Here is a 19,853-nt window from a genome sequence, read left to right as displayed (position 1 = left end):
AGAGCGAGTAACGACTATTGTATCTACAACCAGTACACTTTATTACTTTCTACCAATCGTATCCCAACGAGTAACGGACGGAACCGGTATTTTACGAGTGTTACGGTTATCTGTATAAATCGTTTTAGGGTGTGAGCCTCAGAGCCTCACACTGTGAGGGTGAGGAGAAGATAGAAGATGAAACAGAGGGACGTATAATGGAGGTAAAATATGTAATGTATGTCATTAACAAAGATCGAATGCGAGAACCCTATATTTTTATCTAGATCTATATCTATAGTAATCATAGTAATCAAATCATTTTTACCCTTAAACAGATCGGTGAAGGTCGTTGTTATATCGGAATGCCTATACAAAATACCTACCTACTGAGAAATACAATTCTCGATATGATTACCGGTACACAAATACAAAAGCAATCATAGTAATCAAAGTAACGAATACTGTAAATGATTACTTTATACAAAAGTAACGATTTGTAACGAATACTCGAAAGTAACTATAATCAACATCACTACCTAGAAGGGACTCGAGGCGGGTTCATGTGTTCAATTCGATCTGATTCTATTTATTCCAGGCCCGGTCTATAATATTGAAGAACAAAGTCTGGTAATACTTAAATAGAAGATCGAATTGTAAAATAAATTGTACAAAATAATCAAATATAAATGATTGTTTTAGTATGTTTTAGAACCCAATACAGCGATGGTTCGTGGAGAATTGAGCTGGATGAACTAATGCAGAGCACAGCCATTGTTAGATCTGTAAAGTCACAAAGACTATACTGGCTTGGTCACCTAGAAATAATGCAGAGATGGAAGCCCCAAGGAAATAGAACAAGAGGAAGGCCCCGTAAAAGATGGATAGACGATGTAGAGGAAAATCTTAAAACCATGAACATCTGATACCATGATACCATAAACCATGATAAATATCTGCCCAGGTGGCGGATAGAGGAATTCCCGACCAGATTTATCGGTGGATAGGAGGGAAATAAATACTGTGGATTTATTTCCCTCCTAGCCTCCTATAAATACTGTGGAGGGAAATAAATACCCGTGGATCAACAGGTACTTGTCAACCCTTCTGGTCATCGTGCAAAGCTAAAACACCCAAATCTAATGCTAATGTCTCAAAATCTCGTGCTGAAATTTCAGACAGTTCCATGGATTCTGAGGGACCGAAATACGATAAGAAACAACAGAAACAGACAGAAAAAACGTTAATAAAAAACACAATTGAGTGGTTCATAAGCTACATTTAACATACGCACACTAGTTATATACTCACCAGTTATAGCAAGAATTCTCCAGCCTATAGTCTTAAACAAAAATCCTGCTACCAGTAGGCCGCCCATTGTGCCCTGCGAGGAGGCTCCCATAATGGCTAACCTCGAGAGCAACGACCACTCGTCTATGCTGGTGCTGGCGTAGAGCAATCTACCGTCGACGACATCTGTGGGAGTTGAAGGAATATTGGGGCTAGTAGGGCTCTCCCGTTTGTTTCTCAGTGCTAGGAAATTGGCCCCGCTACCGGCGTATTTTTGAATAAGGCTGGTTAATCCCCACGAAAACCTAGAACAGAAAACAAGAAAATAGGAGTTAAATATGCAAGCAATTGTTTGCATCAACCTAACACTCATTGCCCCAATGCACGACCACGTGCAACATAGTAAAATTACTTCGTAAAGCAAAAAGATCTGTTCCCGCTGAAAAAGATATTTCACCGCCGCCTACGAAAAGTATAACTCCGAAAAATGCCTTTAAGAGTAGAACTTTCAATGAACGCCGCGAAAAATATTATTTTCGATTATATGATTGTGAAAATTATAATCCCTAATAAAGTGTTAGCGAAAAAATTTATTTTTTGAGGAGTATCAGCAAGAAACATCATTTTGTTTTCGGGTCCACGAAAATTATAGTTACTAAAAGTTCTCAGAAATAATTGTTTTCGTCGGCAGAAACAGAAAGGGAAATAATTGTTTTCGTCGGCATCTATTATGAACTAAATCTTTTTGTTATAAATATTTTGGGAGTTATAATCTTCGCGGACACGCATATAAAAAAAATTTTTATCGCCAACACTTATCAAAGAGTTATTATTTTCACTGGAAATGTATTACGAATCACATTAATCATAGGTACCAGCGATTTCCCCTCGAACCGTTACAGATCATCCATTGAAAAAACTCATAAGTCGTATGTTGCACTGTGTATAGTGTATGTATAACGATCTCTTGGCAGTCGAATAACTATTACACGTCTATCTCAGCTATACAGTATAGGAAATACTTTAAAGTAGGTATGCGCTTTCAATGGAAGCAACAGATAGAAACATATTTAAAACGATATAGAAAATATAAGAAGGTAGGACCACCAAACCAATTCGTTTCGTAGGTATGTTTCTGTAAGAACAGCGTTGCCAAAGTAGAAAATTACCAAAAGATATTAACAAAGTTGACGCAACCAAACTTAGATTGGGCCAAAGAAGAATGGAACGATCACTACTTGGAGTGACTCTCAGAGAGACAGGGTTAGAAACGAGGAAATAAGAAGGATAGGCGTCACAGATGTCAAAGAGCGAATAGCATGGCTGAAGTGGAATTGGGCGGGCCATGTAGCCAGAATGAAGGACGGGAGGTGGACCCAAAAAATTACAGTGTGGAGACCAAGAGCAGATAGAAGAAGTAGAGGTAGACCACCTACACGATGGACAGACGACGTCAAAAGAATTGGTTGCAGAAAGCCCAAGATCGACAAAACTGGAAGAAATTAGGGGAGGCCTATGTTCAACTTTGGAATGCAGAAGGCTGGATGATAATGATGATGATTAACAAAGTAGAACATATATATTATAATATATACTTTTTTGCAAACAAATATATTAAACAAATTACTTAAAAGAAAAAAACTTCGTACAAAACGATAATTATCATACACTTGGCAATGGAAGATGTTATTTTAAACAGTCATAAAATCAATCGTAAACATTCGGATTTCAATCAGGAGGCTAGGATGATAATTTTAATAATTTTGATCTCTGTCTAATAAGTGGACAAGTAATGCTAGTATCTCTGTTAGTATCTCTCAAATTTTGCAATAAACTAGAAGTCAAACAATTAGGAATGCACGTCATACATTTAATGACATCATAACCCACCGGTACAACCTTAAGAGGCAACAGACCGCGGAAAATGCGGTCCCAGATTGCGACTGTGATTTTGAATATATTGTCGAGATACTTGGCACACATATTCGTAATATAATAAAGAATTGGGACCGTGCAAGTTCGGCAAAGCGACCCCTATTTCTTCGCTCTGTACTATTATTCGCACTTTTAATTATATTGGCCAATTATATTAGTCCTGGTTACTGGATAATTGTCAAGGCCATAGTCCAAAAAAATAGTAAGAAGAAAAAATAAGATTCAGGTTATGTTATGAAAACGTGAACAATTGTATGTAGTAAATAAAATTAGTTATTAAAATGCAGTACTGCACTCAAAACACAATTAATTAAATTACCTTTATACAGGGTGTCCCGAAAAGAATGGTCATAAATTATACCACACATTCTGGGGTCAAAAATAGTTCGATTGAACCTAACTTACCTTAGTACAAATGTGCTCACAAAAAAAGTTACAGCCCTTTGAAGTTACAAAATGAAAATCGATTTTTTTCAATATATCGAAAACTATTAGAGATTTTTTATTGAAAATGGACATGTATAATTCTTATGTCAGGAACATCTTAAAACAAAATTATAGTGAAATTTGTCCACCCCATAAAAAATTTATGGGGATTTTGTTCCCTTAAACCCCCCCAAACTTTTGTGTACGTTCCAATTAATTCATTATTGTGGTACCATTAGTTAAACACAACGTTTTTAAAACTTTTTTGCCTCTTAGTATTTTTTCGATAAGCCAGTTTTTATTGAGATGCGGCTTCTTTTTCAATATATTTACGTAAAAATTTTATGGGGGTTTTGTTCCTTTAAACCCCCCTAATGTTTGTGTACGTTCCAATTACACTATTATTGTGGTACCATTAGTTAAACACAGTGTTTTTAAAACTTTTGTCTCTTAGTCTTTTGTTCATAAGTCACCTTTTATCGAGATGTAGCTTCTTTTTCAAAAAATACCTAAAAATGTAAATTATAAATAAATTTTCAGATTATTAACAGGTCTCTATAACCGTACTTAACCATATACAAATATGTGGTGGATTCGACAAATATTCAAAATATCTCGATAAACACTGGCTTATCGAAAAAGTACTAAGAGGTAAAAAAGTTTTAAAAATAATGTGTTTAACTAATAGTGCCACAATAATAATTTAATTGGAACGTACACAAAAGTTTGGGGGGGTTTAAGGGAACAAAACCCCCATAAAATTTGTATGGGGTGCACAAATTTTACTTAATTTTTTTTTTAAGATATTGCTGTCGTAAAAATGCCACATGTCAATTTTCAATAAAAAATCTCTGAGAGTTCTCGATATATGAAAAAAAATCGATTTTCATTTTGTAATTTCAAAGGGCTGTAACTTCTTTTGTGTGCACTATTGTATATAGGTAAGTGAGGTTCAATCAACCTATTTTTGACCCCAGAATCTGTGGTATAATTTATGACCAATCTTTTCGGGACACCCTGTATAATAATTGCATATCATATCAATATTGTGGAGCAATATATAATTTTTCTGCTTCAATGACAGAAGGTATGAAATATACGTCAATTTGACAATTTCAATTGACAATATGAATTATTTAAGATAGTTGCAATATTTCTCCGCGACTCGCGCACGGTCGTTTCACGTTTCCCTTTCCAAGTACTTGCACACCGCGAATAGCGGTACAGAGCCCAATGTGAGAAATACGTTAGTATGTGGAAATTACTCTATAACTAAATAAAATATTGCAGAAAGGAACCTGTACCGCCATTAAGAAGAACAAAAAAATACACTTTCTTCAAATAAATTTTTTTATCACCTGCCTAGATTTTGTGTCACATGGGATCTACTAAAAATCGATTTTCTATAACAAGAAATCGAACATGACTGACTTGGCAACATTTAGCGCGGCTATGAGTATAATAATAATTATTTCTGATAGTATGATGTTAGTGTCACTGTCGTATTGCCGACGCACTGTTGCCTCACTGTTGAAAGTTCGCAGAACTTTCAAAAAACAAAAATATTCATGACGCGCCACTGTTTACTCTTAACGGCAAACAAATTCAACAAATTTTTTTCTCATACCTATATTAGTTTCTTCGCTACCGTCAAGTTTGGCAGGACAGCGCTGTTGCCAAATAAAAACACATATTTATTTACCAAAACTACTACAGCCTACACTGTTTCTCTTTGTCTTTAAGAGTGTGAAACAAAGATAACTATCTTTACTATAAGTTTCAAACTGACATTGTCCGATATAAGTTTACGTAAGATGTTTGTTTATTTTTTTTATTCTTCTTCTTTTCTGGCCTTTGTGAGCTGTGCACATTTAGCCAGCAACATTTCTTAAAATTAGCTCCTAATTAAACCTACCATACAACAAGACCAATCAAGGGTAGGGCAGCGAAAGTAAAGTTGGTGAAAAAATAAACTGTTAAAATATAAACTAAATATATAAATAAAATATAATTTGAAAACAATAATTTGACATTATACTTAACCTCCAATATTATGACAGACGTCAGTCAAAAAAATCTGATTATTCCCTATATATTTTTTCAAATTTAGAATATGACAACAAGGGGAAAACTACGTTCATTCCTTGTTTGACTTTCAGTTTACCAACCATAAACTTTTTCGGAATCTGTATATACATAATAAAAATATTTAGAAGTATCTTACCTGAACTCTAAATCCTCTTGAAAATCTGCACAGAGATTATCGCAGTTTAATCTGTACAATATTTCAAAAGGTTGTCTTCTTGGCAGTACAACGCTGGACGCCATCTTATGACTTTCGGGTATTAAAGCTTCCATTCTCTCCGTCATTTCTTTCTGACTAGCTTCCATGTTAAGGGCCAACGCGGTCGATAATCTAGCTCTCAGATTCGAACCGAGCCCCGTTTCGACGTGAAGGTGCAGTTCTTTTTTGTAGACGTTGAGCACTAATGGTTCTGGATGGAAGGGTAGGTTGAATTCGTCCACTAACGTACTTAATCTGCGAATTTCTTCACTTAGTGCTTTTGACACCCTAAAACATAAACCAAATAAGCACTTATGGTAACAGAAAAGAAAAAGGTTGCTACGAATATGTTAACAAATTGAATTTTAAGTACATATTATCTAATCTTATAAAATCCTAATGCGACAAGTCACGCAGTGTGTCCGGTACGGTTTCGATAAGTAAAAATTGAATGACGTTTAATAAACGTCATTTTATTTTGTTATATCTTTTTTTATAATAGCTCCAGAATGACTGAACCGAATTATTTTTTACTAAAGGAATTCTCGCGGAGGATGATTTTCCATAGGTTAGTAATGTTGGAAGTACTTGTAGGGTATTTTGGTACAAATAGAAATTGTACTTAGTCCAGTCGGGTTAGACGAATAACAGGCCTAACCTTGCATTAGGAGCTGCCCCAAATTTTATTTTTCTAATCTTTAGGGAGGGTCAATATTAGTATAAATTTAAAATCTCGACTGAATTCCACCGTTGCGTTAGCCTCCATCTTGATTTTAAACGAGAACCGTTTTTGCTCAATATCTCCGCCATTTTCAGTTTTTTGACAAAAAGTGTAGAAACTGAAATTGTTGAAAATAGTTACAGTTGGAGCATAATTATTGAATTATTGAATTATCTCGTTTATTATTAGTTTTACAACAAATATGTACCTGTGCAAAATGAAGAGAATTAAATTCTACACAATTTTGATCTCTTTAATTTTTTTGCTAAAATTAATATTTAAGGTAGTACGTATGCGGTAATGGCGCGAGCGTAAGACCGGATTGATTTTATAGCAATTGTTTTTGTTCAATATCTACCCCATTTTCAACTAAAATTGTTCAAAATATAAATTCCTACAATTTCTTTTTAACAATTTTTTTCATGCGGTTGATATTTTCCCAGTTACATGGGAAAATAGTAAAAAGTGGTGGGGGGAGCATAATTATTGAATTGAATTTTGTATCCGAGCTGCCCCAAATTTTATAATTATATCCTTTAGGAAAGATCAATAGTAGTGTAAATTTAAAATCTCGACTGAATTCCGCGGTTGCATTAGCCGCCATTTTGATTTTAAATGAGAACTGTTGTTGCTTAATATCTCCGCCATTTTCAACTTTTCGACATAAATGGTGGGAAAGAAAATTGTTGGAAATGCAATTTCCTACAATTTCTTTGGCACAATTTTTTTATACGATCAATATTCTCCGAGTTAAGGGGGAAAATAATGGAAGCGAAGGGGAAGCTTAATTATTGAATTGTCTCATTTATTATTAACTTTACGACATAATTGTATATAAACAAAAATAAAGAGAATTATATTTTATACAATTTTTGAAACTTCCAATGAAACATCAACCAAACTAAGTATATAAAAGACAAAAAGACATTATATACATTAAGTTCACTTAATTTTATTAACTAGCGGGTTTTATTGGTTGAATTTGTCTGTCGATATTTTAAGTTTTATGTCAGCTAATATATCGTGATGTTCCAACAATTTTTTTTTTAAATTTTGGACCCTGTTGGGGGGAATTTTCCCATTTCCCCCCCTTGTAGACCCGCCACTGGTTCTCTCGAAAAATTGTAGTAAATCGTAATTGCAACAATTTCAGTTCTTACACTTTTTGTCGAAAAGTTGAAAATGGCGGAGATATTGAACAAAAACAATTGCTACAAAATCAATCGGGTCTTACGCTCGCACCTTTACCACATACGTACTACCTTAAATATTGATTTAACATTGAACCGTCATAACTCGGAAAATATCGACCGCACGAAAAAAATTATAATAAATGAAATTATAGAAAATCGCATTTTCAACAATTTCAGTTTCTACATTTTTTGTCAAAAAATTGAAAATGGCGGAGATATTGAGCAAAAACGGTTCTCGTTTAAAATCAAGATGGCGGCTAACGCAACGGTGGAATTCAGTCGAGATTTTAAATTTATACTAATATTGAACCTCCCTAAAGATCAGAAAAATAAAATTTGGGGCAGCTCCTAATGCAAGGTCAAATGCTATCCCGACTGGGCTAACTGTGTAATGGGAGAATGCTGTGGATGGGATGTTCTGCGCCTATTCTCTGACGTTGTAGATGCTTAGCAACGTCGTATGAGTTTGACACTTCTGACAGAACGAAGGAACTCGTTGGAAGTGAAAAACATGGTCTTTTATTTTGTGTATGGTGCTCGGAAAAGAGCTCTTCTCCTCACCAGATTGGTGGTTATAAAGTCCGTAAGCACATCTAGAAGGGTAGTCAGTGTGGTTGGACCAAACCCTTTTTAATTATTTGGATCAGAAGAGACCAAGTACACATTCTTGCATGATCTGCATTTCACACATGTTACATACCAAATACAATGAACTTGCTCCTTCGAATGGGTTTACTCCCGTGAATGGGCTTACTCCCGTGAATAGGTTTCCTCCCGTTAATAGGTTTACTTCCATGATTGGGTTTACTCTCGCGAATGTAATTTACTATTTTAATTGGAAAATAAGCCAAAATTTAACTTGAAAAAGTATTTTTAAATATAATTATAATATATGTCTGAATTGCCGATATGAATGAGTAAGATTAAATTAAATTATTATACTAAATTTACAATCAAGATGCAGTAGAAATAAACAAACCAGGATACGTTAAATGTTACTAGGAGCACTCCTTAATCATAATTTACAATGTATGTGACTGGTTAATCCCAAATTATGATTTACAAAGTTTATACATTGTAAATTATATTCAGGAGTGCTCCTAGTAACATTTAACGTGCCTTGGTTTGTTTATTTCTACTGCATCTTGATTGTAAACTTAGTATAGAAGATTTTTTTACTAAACAACAATATTTTTGTTTAATTTATTAATATTTTGTATTTTGATAACGACGTTCGAAGTAAAAGTCGAAACGTCAATAAAATCATTTTTCAAGTTAAATTGTGGCTTATTTCCCAACTAGAATAGTAAATTACATAAATGCCACAAAGAAAAATAGTTTCAGAACAATATCACGTGAATGTGTATGAATGGGCTTATTCCCGTGAATGTGTGCAAATGGCCTTAGTCCCACGAATGTGTGTGAATGGGTTTGCTCACGCGATACGATAAAATAGGAAGAAGTAAGAAAAAATTAGAGGGAGACACGATAAAATAGGAGGGAGACACGATAAAATATGAGGGAGTCAGGAAAAATGGGAGGGAGACACGATAAAATAGGAGGGAGTCAGGAAAAATGGGAGGGAGACACGATAAAATAGGAGGGAGTCAGTAAATATGGGAGGGAGACACGATAAAATAGGAGTGAGTCAGGAAAAATGGGAAGGAGACACGATAAAATAGGAGGGAGTTAGGAAAAATGGGAGGGAGACACGATAAAATAGGAGGGAGCCAGGAAAAATGGAAGGGAGACACGATAAAATAAGAGGGAAACAGAAAAAATTAGAGAGGGTCAGAAAAATTAGAAGTAGATACCACAAAATAGGAGAGAGTCAGGTAAAGAAAAATTAGAGAAAGTCAGGAAAAATTTGAGAGAGTCAAGAGAATTAGAGATTCGAAATAGATATCGTTAAAAAGTAATACTAGATCTTACCTTTGTTCAACATCTTCTACCATACTGTGTATCTTTTTCTTCATTTCTTGAGTTACTACCATTAGCTGCTGTTCCGTATAGTTAATTTTGTCATTTAACTCTTTACGTTGACATAATTTATCTTCTTTTAATTTCAAAGCATCGGACAATATACCTTCCAATATGTCCCGTAATTCGCTAAAAATAACGCATTAAACATTTGAAAAACATTATGCAACAAACAAACGTAAGTATATATATAAGTATAACAAAAAAAAAATGTGGTGAGCAACTTGGACAGTCCTTAGCAAAGCAGCTATCGAATTAAGTAAAGACCTGTACAAGATTTTGCTGTAGAACTCTGAGGATTTCATCGTCTTATTAATATATATATATATATATATATATATATATATATATATATATATATATATATATATAAATAATATGTATAATAATAGTCTCCCGATTATAGCAGGGTAGTCTGCTATCTCTCGGGCCTACGGTACACAAGGAATATAACAGGGCAAGTCCTACGCTTCAACCGCCTATTATTACCCGTGGTTTTACCGAAGGTACTCATTTTATTCAGGATGAGCCGACCTGGGGCCTATAGACATTTTTAAAAATGTCTAGTTGTTCTCGTCGGCGCGCGGCCCTGGGATTTGAATCCCGGCCTACCTGCGTGGAAGTCAGACATCCTACCGCCTGAGCTATCCGACCCCTTATAAATATATAATTTAAAAAATAAATTAAATAAAAAAGCAGATAATACAAAGAAGAGCAGTTCGAATTATATTATGTAGATCATTTTTTAAACGTACTGATAATTTTGAAAAGAAGCTATTATTTTAATTTCAGCATTTAAATCATAATATAATACAACTATTTGTTATTGATATTTTATGGACTTTACAGTCATTCAACTTTTATTTAGGATATTATATTAGTCATGTTGTGTCTGGCTCATTGACGTCTAGTCTATGCCATTAAAAAACATATGATATGTTATTGTTTAGACTGTTAATAGGCTATTGATTATATTCAAAATAAGATAGCTAAAAGGAACTACAACGTTAACGGGGTTTTATTATTTTATATGGTCAATGGATATCTATATATGAAAAAACAGCGGAGTGCTACCATTTAAAGGGGTGCGTTTTTGAGAAATGGGTGAATTAGTCCCTGGGCACAGGTTACATTAGGGTGAGTTCTATGCACTTTTGGTACAAACATATCTACATAAAAATTGTTCCTGGTTAAATTTCATATCTAAATATCACTTTTTAAAGTCAATGATACTTTTTTTTACAAAAATATATTCAAAAGAAAAAGCACAAAGAAACCCAAAAGAAAGAAATTTTGTTTTTTGTCCCATAACTTTTGTCCACGGGGATATAGGTATAAACATTGCTTTGCAGAAAAAAAACCTACATATTTCTTCTTTAAAATGTTGTTTAGTAGAGGTAATTAGAATTTATAATTTTCGAAATATGATTTTTCAAAGTTCGCCACTCACAGCAATTTTGGGCAATTTTCAGGAATTTTCCTTATTATTTCGCAAATATTGTTCTGTAACTTTTTTCTACGTAACTTTAGGTATATGCAATGGTACACGTAATAGGAATAGAAATAAATTACCTTTAAAATGGTCTACTGTATAACGTTGTACGACATTTTTTTTAAAGAGATTATGGTTTTTCCAGGTTTTATACTCTTAACGATTTTTTATAATATAATATAAAAATAAAATAATATTATTATATAATATGATATTATTTATAGTATATATAATTTAATATTATATTAGATATTATATAATACCTAATATAAAAAAATATATTAATTTTTACATTTTTTGCGATTATTTTTGAAATTTCTCATTATAACTTTTTTTTCTTTTACATGCATATATGTACTATATATTGCTCAATAAAGAGCGCTTACTTTCTGTTCTTTAAAATGGTGTATCATCTATATTTAAATACATAATGGAAACCGAGTGATTCTTTGATATTTTTTTACCTGTATTATTTAAAATTATATCTTTTACAAAAATTACATAAACGTTAGTCTTAGAAAACATCACTTTAGTTAAAATTATTTAAACGTTGACAATTAAAAAATTTTCAAAATCAAAGTCCATCTCTTCGTTAGCATTATAAGGGAGTGCAATTAGAATGAAAAGATACAATGTTTCGGAAAAAATCAAACAAGGTTATATTTTTCTAAAACTTTTTTTGTTAGTTTATAAATATGTTAAAGTAAAAAGTTCTACTCACAAATTTCGCCGCTAATTGTTTATTAATTGTTTAAACAATAACAATTGTTTTTTTATAAATAATGTTAAGAATATGGGTGAAATCAACATTTTATTTTGACAAAAAAATGTTTTTATTTTAGTTTTCATTATGCTGAACCCGAATCTGACATTACAATTTGCAAATTCAAAATGGCGGATTCAAAATGGCGGATTTTTTCCTAAAAATCCTTAAAAAGTAGTTTGTAAAATCCGAATTTTTTTTATAAAACGTGTTTATTTACATATATGTGGATATTTTTGAGAGGTTGCTGAACCTGAATCAAATTTTGATAATTTAAATTATAAAATGGCAGATCCAAAATGGCGGATAACTTAAAAAATAGTTGTAAAATAATAATTTCTTTACAAAATGTATTTATTTCTACATATGTATATTTATTTTTTCGAGCTTTGATAAACCTAACTTAAATGTTAACATTATAAACTATAAAATGGCGGATCCAAAATGCGGATTTTCTAAAAAGAACATAAAAAAGAACATTTTTCTAAAACATTTATTGTCTTTATTTTTAACAGGTTGTTGAATCTGAATTAAAGATTAAAAATTTAAATTTCAAAATGGCGGATCCAAAATGGCGGATATTTAAATGAAAAAGAAGTAGAATCCAATCAAACAAATTTCAGTTATGAGTAAAATACCTATATTTTTCATAATACTGAAAATTGTTATTATGGAAAGTTGTTCAGAATTAAAAACGATGTGTCAATATGCAATTACACTCTTCTAATCGAAATATTGTGAACTATAAAGGTACATATTTATTGCGCGAAATATAATTTTTTTACATACCTCGTATAATATTGATAAAATATAATATTTTATATTTGCATATTAAGTGTTAGACCATGCACAGCTATTTATGACGAATAACTTTCTTCATAAAATTAATAATAAAACAGTTATCATAAATAATAAGTGAAAATTTAATGATGTTGGGTATAATTAATTTGAAACAATATTAAAAAAAAACAAATTTTCGATTAGAAGGATATAATTACATATTGGAACATAATTTTTAATTCCAAACAACTTTTCATTATAAAAATTTTTGATATTGTGAAATATAAAGGTACTTTACTCTTGAGTGAAATTAATATTTTTTGACATACCTCGTACAAAATTAACAAAATTTGATATTTGATGGTTGCATCTTATGTTATATACGATGCAGAGTATTTTATACAGAATAACTTTTTTTCGTAAAACTGATATTAAAAAAGTTATCAATAGGTTCCAAGTTACGCAGACATACTGTATAAGAGCTAAAAAAAAATTTTTTTGTTAAACATTTATTATTGTTGAAGCTTATTATTAAATGTATTTTAAATAAGTTTTACACAAAAAAGTTTTGATCGCTCTGTATATACATTTTTTCATCTGGTAATTTTCGGTTTTTGTATTACATTTTTGTTATCTTTCTTAGTTTTCTCAAAAAGAAATTGTTTATTTCATTTTTAAACTAAAATAATTCAGTGTTTTTTAAGATTATATCCTAAGCTTTAAAAAAATATCAAAAAAATTGTATTATCTTTATTCAAACTTGAGTAATACCGTCTTAAAGCGGTGGGAATTCTGTAAAACTACGAAGTTTTCAAAAATTACATTTTTTGAGACATCGTATCATTTGAATTAAATTTTTGAGATTTTTTTTGAACAAAACATCGTTTAGTAAGATTATTGAGAGGTAAGTTGTGCAAATTTGAGAGTTTTATAAGTAAAATTGTATTAGTTACACATTTTTAAATCATTTTTAAACAAAGTTCATGTAAGGCTCACTTTCCGCCCACACCGTACTTATGTCCATACATTTTATTTCTTTTTATTATAACCATAAGATAGCTTATTTGATCTTCTTTCATGTCCAATTTGTAAATTTTCTTTTGATCCATTAGTTAAAGAATTACATTAAAAAAACTCAACCGTGCACTTCTTCCAACGCTAGTTTACAGTGCGCCAATGTGTGTGAGAAGGGTGACTTTAGCGTTATAAATAAAAAATTACAGAAGCTAGAGATTTAATTTTAGAAAATTCTTTATATAAGATTTTTTTTGTAAAATTTTCTGAATTTTTCAATGGTCAAGTCAGTTTTTTTCTAAAAATTATATTTTCGGAGTTATTTAAAAAAATATCTAACTTCGCTGTTCATTTGTTTAATAAAAAATGAAGCACCCACTTCTCGAGTAGAACTTTTTGATATGTTGTTTATTAAACATTTCTTAATGAAATTACAGAAAGTTTTATCTTGTTTGATTTTTTCCGAAGTGAAAATCTAAATGCACTCCCCTATTAGCTTCAATATCTTCCTCTGGCACCTCAATTATCTTAGAGTTCACACAATTAGTACCCATGCACATGCACCCTTTGCAGAATATTGAACAACTAATTCCTATCTTCCTACACGTAGTTTTTGTAAATCCTTTGGTAAATTTACATGCTATTTTTTCAAGCAAAGCTTGTGGTGCAGGAGCTTTGACAGTAAATATTAAAATTGATCCTAGAATTTTTTATAATACACCATTTTAAAGTAAATAGAATAAGCTTTCTTTTTATCATATATATACCTAAATGTAGAAAAAAAATTTATAATCGGAAATTTAAAAAATAATCTTAAAAAATATAAAAACTCATTAAAAGTATAAAGTCTTGAAAAAGATAACCTCTTTAAAAGAAGTCGTACAACATGATACAGTAGAACATTTTAAAGGTAATTGATTTCTATTCCTCCTACATGTACCATTGCATATGCCTAAAGTTACGTAGAAAAAAGTTACAGAACAATATTTGCGAAATAATAAGGAAAATTCCTGAAAATTGCCCAAAATTGCTGTGAGTGGCGAACTTTGAAAAATCATATTTCGAAAATTATAAATTCTAATTACCTCTACTAAACAACATTTTAAAGAAGAAATATGTAGGTTTTTTTTTCTGTAAAGCAATATCTATACCTATATCCCCGTGGACAAAAGTTATGGGACAAAAAACAAAATTCCTTTCTTTTGGGTTTCTTTGTGCTTTTTCTTTTGAATATATTTTTGTAAAAAAAAGTATCTTTGACTTTAAAAAGTTATATTTAGATAGGAAATTTAACGAGGAACAATTTTTATGTAGACGTGTTTGTACCAAATGTGCATAGAACTCACACTAATGTAACCTGTGCCCAGGGACTAATTCACCCATTTCTCAAAAACGCGCCCCTTTAAATGGTAGCACTCCGCGGTTTTTTCATATATAGAGATTCATTGACCATATGAAATAATAAAACCCCGTTAACGTTGTAGTTCCTTTCTATAGTACATAATCAATAGCCTATAAAGTAATAAAAAGTCAATATATGCGAACTTACGACATTAGCAATCATAATAAAAACTGAAAAAAAAATTAATCCTTATATACAGAAACAACACATGTCCAAAAACATGTCTAATCTCTTTCTCAGCAGAAACCGCACATGTCCAGGGCTTGTGTGGGTTTTGCTGATTACCAAATAAATATCTCGTTGGCTACTGTACAGGGTGATTGATTAGTGGGGTAAAGCTCAATAGATCCACTATAGTAATAGATAGCAATAAAAGTTAATAACAAAAATTGTAGCCAACTTTGAGCTTCACATTTTAAAATTATAGAATGTTACAGGGTGTTCGATAACATCGTAGCAGACCAAACTTATGATTTTTAAGTTATACTTCTTTAGGCGCGATTGAGATTAAGGGTGAATTTATTGTTGATCCCCGCGCATGCGCACACCGACAGTATGGTATTGTATTAGTCGTTATACGGGCTCTGATTGGATGTTGAAATGATCTGTCAATAATAAATAATTGTTCAATATGGAGGTAAACAAATGTATAATATATTAGTTATTGTTGTGAGGACAGAAACAAAAAAGTTTTATAACTGTAATGACTTTTAAATAGTTTTTAAAAGCAACAGGTACGTAATAATAATTGTTAAATGTATCAGTATCCTAATAAAAAATTCCATAGGTAGGTACCTATACCTATTTGAACCTACCAAAATACATAGTATCTATGATTAGTATGTAATACTTTTATTTACATAATTTGATTACCATCAAAAATTCTATCAATATTCACCTAATATATTGTTTTTTTACTCTATGTTTTGTTGTATTTTTTCAATTCTAAATCATTTTAATTCAAAATCAAAATAATTTGATTTACCTAATTCAAAATGTCAAAAGTTTAATCCGTTTAGTTAGTCGATCTTCGCAAATAATGACGCATTGCCTCCGTGGCGAAGTGTTCAAGGCGAGTGAACCCCAATACCAACCGCACTGAAAAAAGCTGGTTCGAATCCCAATGGAAACTTTTATTTTTTTTATACATTTTATGATTGTAAGTATATTTATTATATAATTTTATTTTCAGAAAATACTTATTTAGTTAAAACAATTTCCGACAATTATTAATGTTCAGAAATCATTTGTGGCATTTTTAATGTGTTTCTGTGAGTTTTATTCTTGTATTATTTTAATTTTTGGCACTGTTTTAATAAAAATGTTTGAGAAGTAGTAAGTATAAATTAGTTTAATATTTAAATAAAATACAAATAAAAAGTATATTAATTTCGTTTAAATCATATAATAGAAGTATAACTTCTTACGTGCGTACAAAGTACACACACATTCTTTTTTTTTTAATGGAACACCCTATATTTTATTTTATCGCACCCTCAGTGCAAAACTGTCGTGTCAAAAATTGTATGAAAATGAAGTAATCATGGCATTCGCTTGTAAACATGCATATCTATCCCGTGTATAATTTTAGTAACTTTCAAATGCTTAACCGCCACAACTAATCACACCGACATTAGCACAGCGATGATAGACAGCAAATAAACAAAATCGTCTTTATCTCGAAACATACTTATTTTGACTTACAACAGTCTTGCACTGAGGGTGCGATATATTCGAAATCTTCTTAACTTAAAAATATAAAAGTCTGTTGTTATACAGGGTATTTACAAAGTTATAACCAATTTTCTATGAAAATCGTAACAAGTTCAGCTCCCTGTATAAATAAAAATAAGCACAATAGCAACGGTTTATTGGTGCCATATTTTTTTGTTGATTGTGAAAATTTTTAAGAATGGTTGATATTGCTAATTTTCTTTATATCGAATACAGGGTGAGTCAAAACGCAAGTACATTATTTTCTCAGTAATTTTAAATGGAACACCCTGTATTTTATGTCACTATCGAAAAGTACCGTTACCGTACTTTAATTTTTGTATAATATTCCCTATGTCTAAATTTATGAGTTTTCGAGATATTTTCATTTTTCAGAGCAAATTATTAATTAGGGGTCTAAATCTTTCCAAATTTTAAGTAAGCCATGACTGAATTTTTTAAAACTGATAATTTAAGATTACTGATTATCAATCCGGTAATCAATGTAACTGAAGGTGTGCCGGTTTTCAATACCCCTCCAGGGAGAGTCTTGAATTGATAACAGTGTCTCTATCAGCGGTTTTCACTTGCAGTAAGTTCAATGTGCCGCTAGCCTTCGATTGCTCAGTAGAGAAATTTTTAATGAACTTTGATAAGGTGCTGTAATTCTGGCCTGTTGAATTGGTTAATTAAATAAAACACTTGCTATTCTGTTATAACTGTAATGGAATTTGAAAGGGCAAGAAATAGCATATTATATGAACATTTGAGTGAACAGCTACCGTAAAACACCACAACAACGACTTTTCACATTTTACCAGCGTTCTTTGCAACTTGCAACGTGGAGAATACTCTCCGAAAAAACGTAGCTTTTGCGTATGTTTTCGTTACGAGTCTCGATAGCTCACTACTTCTTGCACCCCGCTAACGAATTCAGTCCACAGTCCGTAAAGTCAGTAGGCGGGGATTAACATTTTCTTGGAAATTGGTCTACAGACACTGTGTAACGAAGTTACTTGTGTTTTGTCAGAGGCGGCGCGGTATATTTATTGTTTGTGAAATAAAATTATTTGGTTGGAGACTACAATTCTCCAACAGTAACAATGTAGCAAATAAAGAAAGAAAAATAATTTATTAGTAATAAATTTTACAAAAAAAAAACAACCACAACAACAATACAAAATTTTTGAAACAATTAAAAACCACTTTGGTATGTAAATGTAACAAATAAAGAAAGAAAAATAATTTATTAGTTATAAATTTTACAAAAAAAAAACAAACACAAAATACAAAATTTTCCGAAAACAATTAAAAACTACTTTTGTATGTAAATGTAACAAATAAAGAACGAAAAATAATTTATCAGTAAAAAAATTTTACAAAAAAAACATGAACACAAAATACAACATTTTCGAAAAAATTAAAAGCTACTTTTAGTAAAATATTTCATATATTTAATTACATAAGGTGTTCAAAATGAGTTGAGTGAATGAGTTACTTACACTACGAAGCATTTGTAAATTACACTTCGAAATACACTTTGTATTCTATTTTTCATCTCATCCCTTGGTGTAACCCCAAAAAAATCAGTCCCGTTTATTAAATTTTGGTGATCTGGGTGGCCACGCTACTGGTCCATTGAATAATGAAAATATCTCAAAAACTAATAAATTTAGACATAGGGAATGTTGTATACAAACTAAAATACGATAATGGTACTTTTCAATAGTGATATAAAATAAAGGGTGTTCCATTTAAAATTACTGAGAAAATAATGTATTTGCGTTTGGACTCACCAAAAAAAATCATTTTTAAAATTTTTGACAGTAAATAAAAAATTATGGCATCAATAAACCATTGCTGTTGTGCTTATTTCTGTTTATACAGGGAGCTGAACTTGTTACGATTTTCATAGAAAATTGGCTATAACTTTGTAAATACCCTGCATAACATAACAGACCTTTATATTTTTGCAATGGGGAAGTTAAGAAGATTTCGAATATAAGATAAAATATAGGGTGTTCCATTTAAAAAAAATATAAGTTTGGTCTGCCACTGTGTTATCGAACAAGCTGTAACATTCTAATTAATTTTAAAATGTGAAGCTCAAAGTTGGCTACAATTTTTGTTATTAACTTTTATTGTTATCTATTACTGTAGCGGATCTATTGAGCTTTTTTACCCCACTAATCAATCACCCTGTATAAGTTAAATATGGACATGTATTATTTCTGACAAAAACTGGGTGTACAGAAAAATTGAGATGTGTTGTTTCTGCATATAGTGGTTCAATTGTTGTTACTCACTTCGTTATATATTTCCCTCTTTGCGAATGCTGTTCGAATTTCGTCTTTACCGCAGATTTAGAAATACACTCTTCGAATTTCTTTTCGAAGTCTTCAAATTCAAAATGTCTGGTTTGGAAACCTTCTGGTAGGGATATCGAATTGGATTTTCCTTCGGCCATCCTCACTTGCAACATTTCCTTCGCAGAAATGAAGAATATTCGTTCTTCGGCCTCTTTGGGAGTGCACACTTTTAGTTCTTTGACGAGGAAATCGACTGCTCGTTCTTGATGCTGTTTCCGAACCTATATAAATTCATTATTTGTAAAAAAAACCTATAAAACAAGTAACCAACGTTCAAACTCTTCATCTTACGTATAACATACAATATTGGGAGATAATAAAACCAAACATAAAAACACAAACCGTTTTTTAATTTCTACAGAATTTGATCGACAAAGTCAACAAAAAGATAGTTGCGTTTTTATGCTTTGTTGTTTTTAGTGAACATACCCAAGGGGTGGTGTGGGGGTCGTGTTTAGTGTCATTCGATAGATTTTTGAAAAATATTGAAAATATTCACATTCAAATGTCCG

At 31.4% G+C, this 19,853-nt stretch overlaps 1 protein-coding gene across 2 annotated transcripts in view; it reads right to left on the bottom strand.

Moving 5' to 3' along the window:
- The window catches only part of LOC126880594 (transmembrane GTPase Marf), a 39,419-nt gene that overhangs the window by 3,058 nt on the left and 16,508 nt on the right, over nucleotides 1–19,853 (bottom strand). For both annotated transcript variants that reach the window (XM_050644550.1, XM_050644551.1), the window contains exons 6-9: nucleotides 19,279–19,562; nucleotides 9,761–9,937; nucleotides 5,855–6,202; nucleotides 1,291–1,574 (exon numbers count right to left, since the gene is read on the bottom strand). In XM_050644550.1, the coding sequence (XP_050500507.1) occupies nucleotides 1,291–1,574; nucleotides 5,855–6,202; nucleotides 9,761–9,937; nucleotides 19,279–19,562 (1,093 nt within the window). The remainder of the gene's footprint in view (nucleotides 1–1,290; nucleotides 1,575–5,854; nucleotides 6,203–9,760; nucleotides 9,938–19,278; nucleotides 19,563–19,853) is intronic.

Source organism: Diabrotica virgifera, chromosome 2 (assembly GCF_917563875.1).
Source record: "Diabrotica virgifera virgifera chromosome 2, PGI_DIABVI_V3a".
Taxonomy (NCBI): Eukaryota; Metazoa; Arthropoda; class Insecta; order Coleoptera; family Chrysomelidae; genus Diabrotica; species Diabrotica virgifera.
The sequence above is the reverse complement of the archived record's forward strand: the minus strand, read 5'-3'. Positions and strand labels throughout refer to the sequence as shown.